The 14,184-nt window shown below is 42.4% G+C and overlaps 1 protein-coding gene across 1 annotated transcript in view; it reads left to right on the forward strand.

The window, feature by feature from the left end:
- The window catches only part of LOC122987031 (E3 ubiquitin-protein ligase RNF19A-like), a 36,733-nt gene extending 22,551 nt beyond the window's left edge, over positions 1 to 14,182 (forward strand). Inside the window, exons 3-10 of the mRNA XM_044358629.1 lie at positions 5,364 to 5,572; positions 5,875 to 6,019; positions 6,428 to 6,590; positions 7,797 to 7,911; positions 8,272 to 8,433; positions 8,801 to 9,014; positions 9,120 to 9,263; positions 11,292 to 14,182. Coding sequence (XP_044214564.1) covers positions 5,364 to 5,572; positions 5,875 to 6,019; positions 6,428 to 6,590; positions 7,797 to 7,911; positions 8,272 to 8,433; positions 8,801 to 9,014; positions 9,120 to 9,263; positions 11,292 to 12,090 — 1,951 coding nt within the window. The 3' untranslated portion in view covers positions 12,091 to 14,182. The remainder of the gene's footprint in view (positions 1 to 5,363; positions 5,573 to 5,874; positions 6,020 to 6,427; positions 6,591 to 7,796; positions 7,912 to 8,271; positions 8,434 to 8,800; positions 9,015 to 9,119; positions 9,264 to 11,291) is intronic.
- The last annotated feature ends 2 nt before the right edge of the window (positions 14,183 to 14,184 follow it).

Consider the following 14,184-nt stretch of genomic DNA (forward strand, 5'->3'; position numbering starts at 1 on the left):
ATTGCTTTGACTAATTACATGCAGTATATTCCATGTACTGTGATCTGCAATGGTAAATCAATACATTGCAGTAAATGGTAACTCAATATGCTAAACTCCAAAGATGGAGGAAAGACTGTAAGGACAGCATGCTGCAACAGCAGAAGAAGACACAGCTCTTGCCTTGCAGGCCCCAGATGGTGCAGAAAGAGAATGAATGACCCTCTCATGTACTGAGCAGCAGAAGAGAGAAATGTTCAGCCAGAGATCCTGCAGGGATTTGGATTATTGTTGTTTACAACAATATCCTCAGCTGAACCCCATCTCGTTCAGCCCCCATCTTTCACCATCAAGTGCCCAATACTAGTGTTTATGTATGAAGAATTAATGATAGCTACTTCTGAGTTTGACCTATATTGTTTGCTCTGAACGCTTGCCTTTTGGGGGTTTGGCCATGGCTCAAGAGATGCCAGTTAAATAGTGCAATCATGGTCATTGTTGCTGAATGGCTCACTGCTGGTGACCTGAACAAGTGGTTGAAGGAAAGCATGAGGTATAAATGGAGCAAAAGAAGCACAGAAATGTCAAAATAAAGGATGTAAAGCAGAAATAAGTATTTAAGATTTTCTGTTCATTGAGTGTTTGCTTGGTCTGTAAGGCTGCGCTCAGATCAAAAACAGCCCTGCGTGGAAACAGTGCAAGGATCTGCGGTGGTGGGGGTGTGTTGTTTGAGGTACCTGTGAGACAATGAAATACAGTCCAGGAAGCTGAGTTGGACCTACAGATTAATGTGTTTAAAGGCTTATCAGAAGCCGAACCACTGCACAGCGCATTTTACTACTCACAGACAGGATTTTACTACTCTGGAAAGTTATCACGGCAGCAACTGTTTTATCTTTTGTCAAGGCGATCACGAGGTAAACAGTTGAATATGGTGTTCACATTATAGTCGTAGTAATCCATGAGGAATGTGCACCTGCATGTATGTGATTGGCCAATGCAGTGCCTTGCTGGATAACGTTGGGTTGCGTTGTGGCAAAATTTGAGCCCGGTTCAACTTTTTGTCGGATGACTGCTGTGTTTTTTTTTTTTTGCCGAGCCATCTGCAGTGGCACCCCCCACTGCGTGATCGCACTGCCCCCATTAAAATGAATGGATGTCGGTCTGAACACCCCCTAACAGTGTATTATGCCACAGGGACACTCACAGTGCATCTTCCTGCCTCTCTCTGAGTCTTTCAGACAGTCCTTTCTGTACCAGAAGTCTGTCTTCTTACCTGCCTTCCTTTCTTTCTTTATGTATTTGTTTCAGTTCTATCTGTCTTACTGGCTGCATGCCCCTTTTAAACAGTAGACCGGTTTTGCCTGACTGTTTTGCTGATGGCTCGTTGGCTTGCTTCCACCCAGTCCCCCACACTGTCAAGTCCTGTAGGGTCAAATGGTGACTCCAACTCACTGACAAATCAAATCAGCAGCTCATTTATTCTGGGTTGAGTTGACATCTGTCTTGCGTGCCCTAACTGTTGGCTCTCACAAAAGTAAGGAGGCAGCCAGATTTTACATTCAAATGAACTATTATTTTCTCTGCGTGGCTGAATATGATGATTATGGAAGGAACAGTGGTATATTTTTATGATGGAAAATGGGACCACAGTTTTGTACGTCAAAAGTTGAAACTATTTGAACATTTTGCCGCCACACCAAAACAGTCAACGTAGGGGAAACACTACTAATAAGTCAATTTATATCATGTTTATATCATGTTCTCCTTCTCTTTGCCCTCTCCCTCTCTTTCTCGCAGCCATTTCCTTTTCTTCCAGGAATTGTTTGAGGTCAGGTGGCTATAAAGACCTCCTCCCCACCCCATTAGACTTTCTTGAAGTACTGTTTGTGCTTAATGCTAAAGCAATAGTAACCTTGAATACCTTGGTCAGCGGGATGTTTTGTTTTGTTTAGTGGGATGTCCTGTTTTGTAACCTTGACCAGAATAGTAGCAGATGTATTTTAAGGGTAAGAATTGTGGGAGGCATCACATGTTTTATTGTGCTTTCAGAACAGTTGAAATGACTGTTGGATGAAACAATGATAGATTCGGTGCCTTGGATTTGCTTTCCTGCTCTGCTTGGAGGGAGAGACTAAACGCCCTTGTCGGGCATATTTACGCAGTGTGCCTCGCAGTCTGATGAAGATACCCAAGGGCTGATTGGTTAGGTTTAGGCATGGGGAGTGAGATGGTTACCGTAAGGGCAAAAATATCATGGTGAGAGCCAATCAGAGGCAGAGTAGGGCATACACGTCCATGCTACTGGGTACCCTAATATTTTTGACACAATTTTTAGAAATTACAATATAAGATGCATTCTTGTATAGATATTCATATTATGGTGTATGACTCATCTAATGTTGTCGCAGTGTTTTCTCTACATTTCCAGCTCTGCTGTCTTCAGCTAACACTCCTTTCAGTCTCTAGGGCCCTCACATCAATTTAACATCTGGATATCAGAGTACTTTTGCCCTTCTTTGAGCGTTGTGACTGACCATTGTGCTATGTTAACCACCATTGGCACTAGTTGACCCTTATCGATGTCTATTTTGCCAGTTGAGTGAGTTGAATTGGTGGCGGCAGCAGTCAGTGAGACAGAGCACTGCCTTTCCTCTTTTTTTTTTCCACAAGAAAGAGATGCCAGGTTGACAAAGCCAAAACAAAGCAAAATGAAAGTTTGCAGTAGTAGGTGCAGCTTATTGTCAGGATGTAAACAGATTACTGAACAGCTATTTCCTCTCAGACACAGAATGTATATGCATGCTGGTTGTTGGCTGTAGCATTTGTAGTGCGCAGTGTTGTATCAGCCAATCTATCAGCACAAGTTCTTTGAGTTCAGCTCGGTGTGTCATTCTCCTTAGTTTGAGTCCTTCCTTCCTCTCTTGTGTCCATGTGTGTGTCAGAGTGAGACAGCAAATGTCTATCTCTTGTGCTGAGAGACTCGATTTTATTTTTGCACTCCAGAGTGGCTCAGAGGAAACTACATTGTCCTTCCATTTTAGTTTTTCCATGTCTCTGCAGCTTCACTCTACTCTGTCCTTTCCTCTTGCGTGTTCCTCTTTCCTGCAGCTCTGAGGCTTCTGCCAGTTTAATATTCCAGTTTATCACGCAGTTTGTTAAGTGCATTGTTTCAGAGAAGTTCAGGGAAATGCACAGAACACACATTTGGACCAATTACCTCCTCCTGGAAACAATGACTTTAGCCTGCTGTAATCTGGCTCACACAGTCAAATGCACCCTGTCCAGGGATCAGACGTTCTGGGCCTGAAACCACTCATCCATCTGGCCATCTGAACCAAGTTTTTTGACGAATGTTGTCAAGATCAGCAGCATTATTGATTAGAAATTAGAATACAGAACTGTTATGGATAATGTAGTTGTACAGTATATTGGCTAATCATTGAAAGCTACATTTAATTCATAAATCAAACACAGAGAGAGGTAGAGAACATAGGCATCAGTACATTTAAAATACATCTCTTTTATTTATAAGAGTTATTATTTTTCCAGTGGCTGTGAGTGTATTGCTGTAGTCACAAACTAACATATTTGAGTACTGAGTTCTTTTATTTCTGATTTTCTGGTAGGGAGGATATGTGATGTTGTGTAAATTTGCTGTACAAACAGGGCACTGGTGTTGCAGTCAAAGTTATTGATATGATTTTAAAATGTGTAAAATAGTCTTTCAGAGGAAGTGATCATAAAGAAACTGCGGTGATCTAAATTCATCTTTTGCTTTTGGTTTGACTTCACCTTTTGAACTTGTTCTTTCAGGGGATTTTGACACTGTGAGGTGATGTTTTGTGGTTGATTCTACAGCAACGCCTTAGACTTATCAGTTTCATTTGCATGGTGGGGAATTTATGTACATCAGGTAATTTCTGGCAGTATTTTTATAGCAGTTGTGTGGTCAAATTCATATACTCACATTGCAGTGCTAAAGCCATGGTCCTCTCATTTCCTAACATCTCTACAGTCCTCTACGGTCTGTAGTCTGCATAGAGTTTAGTGCTGGTGGTATCCAGAGGAGGGTTTTAAAAAGGATTGACCTTGTCTTTGCTTTTTCTTGCTGCCTGTCTGCATTCTAGACACAGTCCTCAGTAGAGTAAAAAGATCCACAACGGAGGAAGTCTCCCAGGCTCTCCGTGGCTCTGTGATTGAAACCTAATCCTTAGGTCAGTCACAGAGGGACCTAGAGGCTTCTGATACAGTCGGATACAACTACGTCACACACTCCAGGGTTTCCCTCAGGAAATCAGCTAGTCACTATTTTGCAGCTGTCATCTATGAACAGATTAACTGTTTTTGAACACGGTTTCTTTGTCAGCACTTGCAGCTTTTCTCTCCTGTCTGTCAGCTGAAAGCATCACACATCACATCACCTTCGCTCAGCTCAGCTCAGCTGTCACTCTGTCAGAGATGATTTGCTGTGCTCTCTATGTTATGTAAATGCACCTGCCATTGCTGGAGACACGACAACTGGAGGAACAAGGCACACTGACGACTGACTCAGCTTAATATACTAAATCTTGTTAAACGATATAAAAATATCCCATCCATATTAACATCACGCTTTTGGTATTTAATCAACAGATTATTCCCTTTTAAACCCAGAAAGTGATTATTTAAGAGAAGTTTTGTAATGTTCAGAAATGAAAGGCCTATGCTGTGAAGTTTTTATGATTTAGCAAAAATACAGTGTATTGTGTCTTGTGAGATTTGTGGTGTTCCGCAGGGCAAGCAGCCTCTGCAATAAAAGTGGCTCTGAGGAACTTTGGGTCTCAAGCTATCAGCTGGTCGATTGGGAACCAAAAGTCCATTGAGGGTCATTTTCACAGGGTCAGAGGCACAGATCAACAGACATATTTAACTTTGGCATTTACCGGACACACACACTCCTACAGCCAACAGAATGATTGAGGATGGACAAAGCATCATTACTCATGTCAGGAGTTTTCCGCAGTCTAGAGATGGATCACAATGCCAGTGAACAGAGGGAGACAAAGTGGTTGTCTAATTTGCCATTTTAGAAGCTTCGTAATATAAATTGTGAGATGAATTAAGCCAGTGTTTTAATGTTAAGAGATGTCCCTGCTGCATTAGCTGAATTGTTAAAAAAGAGCAAAGTTCTGCACTGCTTCTTCCCAAATGTCAGCTGTCTTAATTTGTCATTTTATATAAATTACTTTTACATGGATTCGCACCATTTGCAGCGATGTTCTTTTCATTTGTACCGCACCCTGTGACCTTGGTGCATTTAGACGAAACTCATTCTGTGATATCACTATGGTGTATTAAATATTAACTTTTCTCTGGAATGTGTTATGTTTGTTCTCTATTAGGTATGCGGTGATCGCCTTCGGGTGTGCCAGCTGTCCCAAGATCACGTGCGGCAGGGAGGGCTGCGGTACGGAGTTCTGTTACCACTGTAAGCAGCTGTGGCATCCCAACCAGACCTGTGATGCAGCACGACAGCAGAGAGCCCAGAGCCTCCGCCTGAGGACCGTTCGCTCATCCTCCCTCAGCTACAGCCAAGAGAGCGGAGCTGCAGGTTGGCTGACTGAACACACACACACACACACACACACACTAAAGCATGCATAGCTGCATGGCTGCTCATTTAATCTTCTGTACGCCATGCTCAGTGCATGCTGGTCAGATCACTCACACGTCTTTAAACATGAGCGCAGATTATGTCCAGTATATTGCCACAAATGTAATGTTGAGAGGAGGATTGTGGGAATTAGTAGGGAATGTTTCTTTATGCCATGACGTTATCTGACAGGATAGACAGCGGTCTACATCTACAGTAGTAGGGGAGACTATGTTATTCTTCTTTTTTCTGCCTCTCAGCTGATGACATCAAACCATGTCCACGCTGTGCTGCTTACATTATCAAAATGAATGACGGCAGCTGTAACCACATGACCTGCGCTGTCTGTGGGTGTGAGTTCTGCTGGCTCTGCATGAAGGAGATCTCAGACCTGCACTACCTGAGGTCAGTATATACACACAAATGACCAAATACACACAGACACACTTTAGAAGATTTTTGTCATTTAATATGTGGGCATCAGTGTTTTGGATACGCTTCAGGTAACGATGTTCAACAGATATAATAAATATAATATATAATTTTTATTGCCTGAGTAGTGGCTTAGAATATGAACCTATTCAGCAAGTTTGGTTGTTCCACCTCTTAAAGTTTCTGACCTGCCTGGCTAAATTAAAATGATGTATTTTTGGAACAGCCATAAAGCTAGCCAGCACTCTGAGGGAGTAACTTTTTCCCTCAGTTTTGTGACAAGAGATGAAAAAGCTGAAGACCTACATCACAGTATGAATGATGTAAGCATAGGCCCCCTTCACCATTGCTTATAATCTTTCCCGTCCACCTCTCTCTCAGTCCGTCAGGCTGTACTTTCTGGGGGAAGAAGCCATGGAGCAGGAAGAAGAAGATTCTGTGGCAACTGGGAACACTTGTGGGTGCCCCCGTTGGCATAGCACTCATCGCCGGCATAGCTATCCCCGCCATGATTATCGGCATCCCTGTATACGTGGGAAGGAAGGTGAGATTCTGGAGGCAAATTCATATAGTGGGAAGGAAGGTCTGGAACATATTCAAGTTTCTCTGCTTACAGTTTTCACTACATGGGTCAGGCGGAACACTGGCTCATTCTGACAGACACTTCAGACTCGAGGATGTGTCACTGTGTCGATTTACTGCTCAAACACTTGACTGCATTGAGCTGTGTGGATTATTATAAACACATGTGGTATCTGAGTATTGCCTTTACTAGTTTGAATAACTCCCTTGCATTAGAGCTCTGCCTTCTCACACAGCACTCCTCTGAAGCATTATCTTTTCACCTGTAAACATAATCAGTGTTACGTAACTGGCCAGAAACCAGCACTACATATCAATCAGTAACTAACTAGTCATATCTAAAAATCAGCACACACACACTGTCATGTATCTTTCTCACGCTCTGAAGTTCTCCTAAGCCAGCTGAGTTTATTTCTCAATAACCTGCCCTATGTGTCGTGTGTCTGTGTATATACTCTTGTGTTGTTTTGTATCTCTCATCAGTCTAGTTCTGTTTAATACGAACTTGACAGTCCAATAAAATGAAAGGATTCAGACTTTCCAGAATTCCCCTCTTAAGCCTGCCAAGAAGAACTGAGAGCCAACAAACTTTTTTTTTCCCCACTCACAGAACCAGACCACATCGAGTGGTGATCACATGACAGAGCGTCTGAGCATGAATCACCTGCATTCCACATGCAGTAGATGAATGTAGCTGTTCAGTCTTGATGTTAAATCCGCATCCTGGTGACTCACTGCACCAAAGCCACGGCTATTTACATGATAGATGGTCACGTGTTATTTTCTCTAATTGTCAATATGAGCTCTACTGTTTTACTGTTGACTGATTAATAAAGCAGAAATGTTATGATAATAGTAATAAGCAGTCCATGCCATACTTCTCAGTATTCGGGGCGTATATTTACACTGTGGTTATTTATTCAGACCTTTCAACAGTGTACATAACACTTCAACTATCTTTTACAAGAATTTATCTATTTCCCAAATCTAGCTAGCTTTCACATAATGACTAGTCTATGACTAGTGCAATCTCTTCTCTCCCCTGAGTCATTAAGGCCACGGCACTTGGGTTGTGTCAGTAGTTGGTTTAGATAATAGTTGTGAGAACTTGACTTCTCAGGGTTTTTTTTCTGACTGTGTGACTCAATGCTCCTCTTATCTCTGTCAGATCCATAACCGCTATGAAGGCAAAGATATCTCAAACCACAAGAGGAATCTGGTGATCGCTGGTGGAGTGACACTCTCTGTCATCGTGTCTCCAGTGGTGGCTGCAGTCACTGTCGGTCAGTCTACTCTCTTCTACCCCTTCTCTTCCTCTTTTTCTCTTTCTCTATCTCTCCCTCTCTGCAGCACGTCTGTGCATGCCTGGAGATCTTTATTGACATTTCCTTGTTGGACTTAGCTAGCTTCAGTAATTCCTTTTGTTTAATATTTTAGTTCATATTATGCAAAAGTTCGTTTTCAAAGTCAATTGGTTTTATTATGACCTGTTGCATAAAGATGGGAAAGTTGAAAGAGAGTCAGACCGTTTTGATTGCTGTGTGTCAGCATAGTGGCCTCCATGTTTTTTTTACAGTGTTTTTGGCTAACATGTCGCTGGTGTCTGTGTGTCTTTTTGTCTCTTCGTTTCTTTCATCCATCAGGCATTGGAGTTCCCATCATGCTGGCTTACGTCTACGGTGTGGTGCCCATCTCGCTGTGCCGTAGTGGAGGTTGTGGTGTCTCAGCTGGGAATGGCAAAGGAGTTCGCATAGAGTTTGATGACGAGAATGACATGAATGCTGGCAGTGGGGCAGCTGCCACTGGTAAGCTTCAGCATCCCCACAACCCACGCTGACACCCAGCAACCTTGTGTTTATGCCCAAGTCAGCAAACAACGCAATTTGCTTTTTGCTGACTGATGCACTACCCTGTCCAAATGAAATTTGCTGTCAGTTTCACAGATGTCAAGTGTTCTTTCATAGGAAAAAAATCTTTTTTTTTCTTTTTTTTTTTTGGCCTCTTTTGTGAGACTAAAATTCACTGCTGTTACTGTACCGTTACCAGTTTAGAATTTCATCAGAAACATCTCATTTTTAGACACAGTGCTTGCTTCCTTTTTGTTTCTGCAAAAGATTATATCTTTATTCCTTATTTCCATATTTTCAAAATCTATTTCATGGTTTTCTGTAGATACTACATCAGTGGCAGACACCAGGAACAACCCCAGTATAGGTGAAGGCAGTGTTGGGGGTCTGACAGGCAGCCTTAGTGCCAGTGGAAGCCACATGGACCGACTGGGGGCCATCAGGGACAACCTGAGTGAGACAGCCTCCACCATGGCCCTGGCTGGAGCCAGCATCACCGGCAGCCTGTCTGGCAGTGCTATGGTCAATTACCTAAACAGGTATTTTGGCATCAACACATGCTGTGGGATATCAATGTTCATGCAAACTTGGATTTCACGGTACTGTTTTGTATTGTCTGAATGTCCCCTCTCACATGTTGTCAGGCTGGAGGTACAGGCTGATGTGCAGAAGGAGCGTTGCAGTCTCAGTGGTGAGTCTGGCACTGTCAGCCTGGGTACAATCAGCGACAACGCTAGCACCAAAGCAATGGCTGGATCCATTCTTAATGCCTACATGCCTCTTGACAGGTAAGAAATCACCTCCATTTGGCTGGAAGGAATCACTGTGTCAGCATTTTTGTTGTTCTGTGTTGCCGGTGTCCCTCTAGACAAAATATGAAATAGATTGTTGTGAAATACCTTGAAAATAAACATGCTGTGATCACATAAATACTAAACACCAGCAGAAGAAAAACATGAAATTGTTTATATTTGATTTTTATTGGAAGAGGAAATATTCATTTAAGCATAGCATAAGTACTTTCTCTTTTTATTAATGATGAGAATCCAATTATTGTTATGGAAGCATTAACTAGAAAATGATGTTAGAACAGATCAGAATGTTAAACTATGATTTTGTTATGCCTAATGATGCCTCTTAGCAGTTGCAGACTCATTAGGCACTTTTGGACTGGAGAAACTTTTTCATAATACTAAGATCTGTTGCAGGAAGTACCTCTTTTTTATTGTATCCGCACTGCAGGATCTGTGGATGATTGTAGTTCTTAGAACGTTGTTTTGAGGGACTTTTTTAGCTCCTATTTCAGTGTAGGTACTGTCTGAGGATAAGAAGAACCTTGTGTGACGAAAGTGTATGGTAATTGGTCGAACATATGAGCCAATGCAACACAAGGAAACCATAAAAGAAGGAACGGTCATTACATCACAGTGTAGCGTGTGAACACACATTGGTGCTCGGTGCAGTTAGCATAGTGGTGAATGGACAGACCACTCCTTCATCTCTCCCTTCTCAGTTTCACATATCGTTAATCTTGGAGGCACAGATATTTTATATATTTATGGCTAAGCTTCTTATGCACATGTGATTGAGGTTAGTAACAGACTCAAATTAGTAAGTTAGCTAATTCATAATTACGATGCATTATTTTCTGATCAAGTTTGTTTCAAGTTTTTCTAAAAGTTTCTGATAGCCTTGACATTTATGCCTTTGTTGTTTTATAGTTAAGGGTTAGTTTATAGCCTACCAATGCACGGATCAAAATAAAAGGAAGAGAGAAGGAATGAAGAATACAGATTTTCTTAAAGTTACTACAAGAAACTTTCATTTTGTGTTAATTTTAGCAGCCCTGTGGGCAAAAGCGGTAGTGTTTTCCCAGAATGAAGACTACATTTCCCATGAGCACCACTGCCTCATGTCGTAAAATGTTGGCTAGCTGGTGCGTTTGTTTTGGGAGTGTGTGAAAGAAAGAGGCTACTTATTTTTAATACTATTTTTCTTTTTTTAAACACAGTTGTTTGCAGTATGCATAGAAATGAAGTAATGTATCTGTTTGTGGCTAGATTAATAATTGTAATATGACAATTGTGAAGCAAAGTAAACTTTGTTTTAGTATTTTTCTTTTTTTTCTCAGGATTATGAAGTCATGACCTGCCCTACTCTGCCTCAGATTGTCTTACGCTGATATTCTTACCCTAACCATTTTGAAAAATCTGTTTCTGAAGTGTCTTCTTTCATTTGGTAGAGTAGTAAAGTGTAGATAAGTTAGGTTTTAATGTGCTTGTCCATGCATCTCACATAGACTTAAATAGGACTTGCACCAAGCAGAGCATTAAAACGTTGGTATGATGATGTAATGACCCTTCCTTCGTCTCCTTGATGCAGCACTGACAGCTGCCATTTTTAAAAACTTGTATAAAGCAACCGCATAGTCTAAATTCATGTCTCCTTTCCAATTCCGTTATTATCATGAAACTCACGACACACAACAAACACAGAGCCCTGATCGCAGCGCCCTCCATCTTGTTGTTGTTGTTGATCTCGCGCAGAAATAACATTACTATACCAACCACTGGCCCCAGTGTTCCTATTGGTGGTGTGAATGCAAACAGAAAAAAACCCTTGAAGGTATGTAGTTCTCAGAGGAGCTCCCCAATGTGTAGTTCTCTCAGGGAGTCCCCAGAACTGTTTGGTCCTAAAGCGCCTATTGTAAAACAGCCTTCTGAGGCTTATTGCTTAATCAAACACACACATACTGTACTTTTCTTAAATGTCTTATTTCTTTGTTTCTGTGCTTCCCTCATCATCCCGGATTCCAGAGATGGGAACAGTATGGAAGTCCAGGTCGACATTGAATCCAAACCCGGTAAACTACGGCATCACAGTGGCGGCAGCAGCGTGGATGATGGCAGCCACGTAGGCCGCTGTGGCTGGACCTGCCCCTCCAACGGCTGCACCTCCTCAGAGGGCAAAGGAACCTCCACCAAGTGGGCCAAAGAGGCATCCTGCTCGTCCTCTTCCAGCTCGGGGGGCAAAAAGAGCAAAGGCAAACTGCGCAAGAAAGGCGGCGGAGGCACCAAGATCAATGAGACACGGGAGGACATGGATGCTCAGCTGCTGGAGCAGCGCAGCACCAACTCCTCAGAGTTCGACTCTCCTTCTCTGAGCGGCAGCCTGCCCTCGGTGGCTGACTCCCACTCCAGCCACTTCTCCGAGTTCAGCTGCTCCGATCTGGAGAGCATGAAGACGTCCTGTAGCCACGGCTCTGGTGGAGGTGACTACCACACTCGCTTCGCCACCGTCAGCCCTTTACCTGAGGTGGAGAACGACCGCCTTGAGACCTGCCCGGCTTCTTCGTCCTCATCCCAGGGACAAGGAGCTGTGATCACTCCCCACTCCCCCACCTCCACCACCTCCTCCCTGGGCCACGGTGCAGAGCTCTCCCCTCTCTGCTTCATCACAGAGGAGAATGTCAACCTGGTGTGCCCCGCTGACCTGGACTCTCACAGCAACACCGGAGAGCTGCTAAAAGAAACCAACAACAACCACCATCAACCACACCAACCAACCCAAACCCAGCAGCAACCCAAGAACTCCTGTATACAGACTGACATATAAAATCTCAATACCTTAAGTGCTGCACAGACGCTCTGTTTTTATTTAACATCTTTTCCTCCACGAAACTAACAATCCTAGTTTACAGTTTAACCTGCATTATCTGTTATTCCCTTGTAAAGGGGACATGTTACTTTGGGATCAATGTCTTCATAAAAAGCAACCTTTGAGTAAAGAAGGGGACCTGTGTCCACTGACTGTCAGTAAGCTTGTTAGGAGTATTGAGAGGTTTTCACAATGCAGCCATGTGAGAAATGTTAAGGTTGTGAATGCTGGTGTTTCTGCTGTGCGACCCGCAGACTGCTGACACACTTTCAATAGTTCACCACCACTTGTAACGGAGAGCAGCCCCCTGATTTGGTCGCCGTCATATTGATATGTGTAGGTTTAAATAAAACCACTGTGCCAGTTTTGCAAGTATTTGATTTTTGGCTCTTCAATGCAGATGCAACACCATGCAGGAATCTTAATGTTACAGCTTTCCAAAAGTGAACTCAAACAGGGACCAGGCAATATGATTCACAACTTCTTTTTTCCCCCAGATTGACTTATAAGTAAAAGAGGAACCTTGTGTTCTTTTCTGTAATTATTTGAAAAAATAAAAAGATTTTTTTTGTTTTTTAGTTTGAAAGAAACCCTCTAATGTATAATTTTGAGGCCCAGGCTCAACATCCAAAATCACTTTAGCACTAAAATCAACCTGTAACACAACTGAGATTCTCTTCAGATGGATGCACATAGCTGTATTCCCATTTTGGAAGATGGTGTTCGACAGCTTTTTAGCAACTTGGTGACCACTGAGTTTAGACCTATAGCCCAAAACTATCAGCGTGCTTTCAGTGCTAAGATGGCTTTGGAAGCTCCGGCCTTTTTGCTCATTTTGTTCTGTGGAAAGCTTGTGATGATATGTTGGGGGGAGGGAGGGTGAGGGTTGATGGAAGCAGATTTGAGAAAGAGGTCTCTGGAAGGCCACGGTTATCAAGATAATGCTGAAAGTCATTATAATACCATTAACCAATGGGTTGGTCAATTCTGTGAAATTGTATAAAGAAAATGTTTTGTCCTGTTCAAAGGTGATTTATTCAGGCTGATGGTCTCGCCTCACTGAGTAAGAGAGAGCTTTGATATCTTTCTTTGTTAACTCATGGTGCCTTCAAGAAGCTGTTTGTGTTCTGTTTGTCTCTCTCTCTCCACTGTGTCTTCAAGACTTCAAACAAAAACAACAGCAACTCATTCTAGATAGCAGAATGTCTGTCTGTGTAGGAGGGACGCTCTCATGGTATTCATTCACATACACATCATACTGTGGTAGACATGGTAAATGAAGACTTTTCAATTGCCTACCAAAGACAGCACTCAGGCTCTTGTTAAATCTTATACCTTTGACTTGTCACCTGTAAACATCGTATGGTGCATCCTTTTTACACCATGGGGATGAATGAAGACAAGACCCAGGATGATACAGACATGCAGACTGCTGTTTCATACACGCTTCACAAACGCTACGCAAATAACTGAGGCCGCAGAACGGCTCAAGGCACCTGCACTGTTATCCGTATTTCTTATTATATTGATGCTCTGCAATGCACAAGGTTAATAGGAATGCATAGGTATGTTATGGGTTATCTTCCCTATTGATTTGTCCTGCGATTCCTGTTTGTGTTGCCAATCGGTGCTGCTGAGCAGACTTGAAGTCAAATTCTGTTTTTCAAGTGTTTGCTTAAGCCTGTCTTTACTGCTCAGTGGTCCACTTTATTGAGGCCACTGAGTCAGCTCAGGTGAACCTCTACCAGGTAGGTAAAAGCATCTTGAATGGTATTTTCACCCAGGTCTGTTACTGAATGAACACTCAATTTGGTTCAGTGGATAAGGCTAAATGCTGCAGTCCTCCCCGCATTAAAGCAAATGTCATTTTGTTCTTCCTCCCTGGTTCTGTTTCTCATTCATCACCAAAACTCCAGTTTCTTGATCCTAATTTGAACACTAGTGCCAGATATAAATGCAGAATGGCATAAGGTATTTGTATATTTGTTTGGTAATTTGCTTTACTATATGCGTGTAAATGCATATCAGAAAAATAAAAAAATATATGAAATG

This window comes from Thunnus albacares, chromosome 8 (genome assembly GCF_914725855.1).
Source record: "Thunnus albacares chromosome 8, fThuAlb1.1, whole genome shotgun sequence".
Lineage (NCBI taxonomy): Eukaryota > Metazoa > Chordata > Actinopteri > Scombriformes > Scombridae > Thunnus > Thunnus albacares.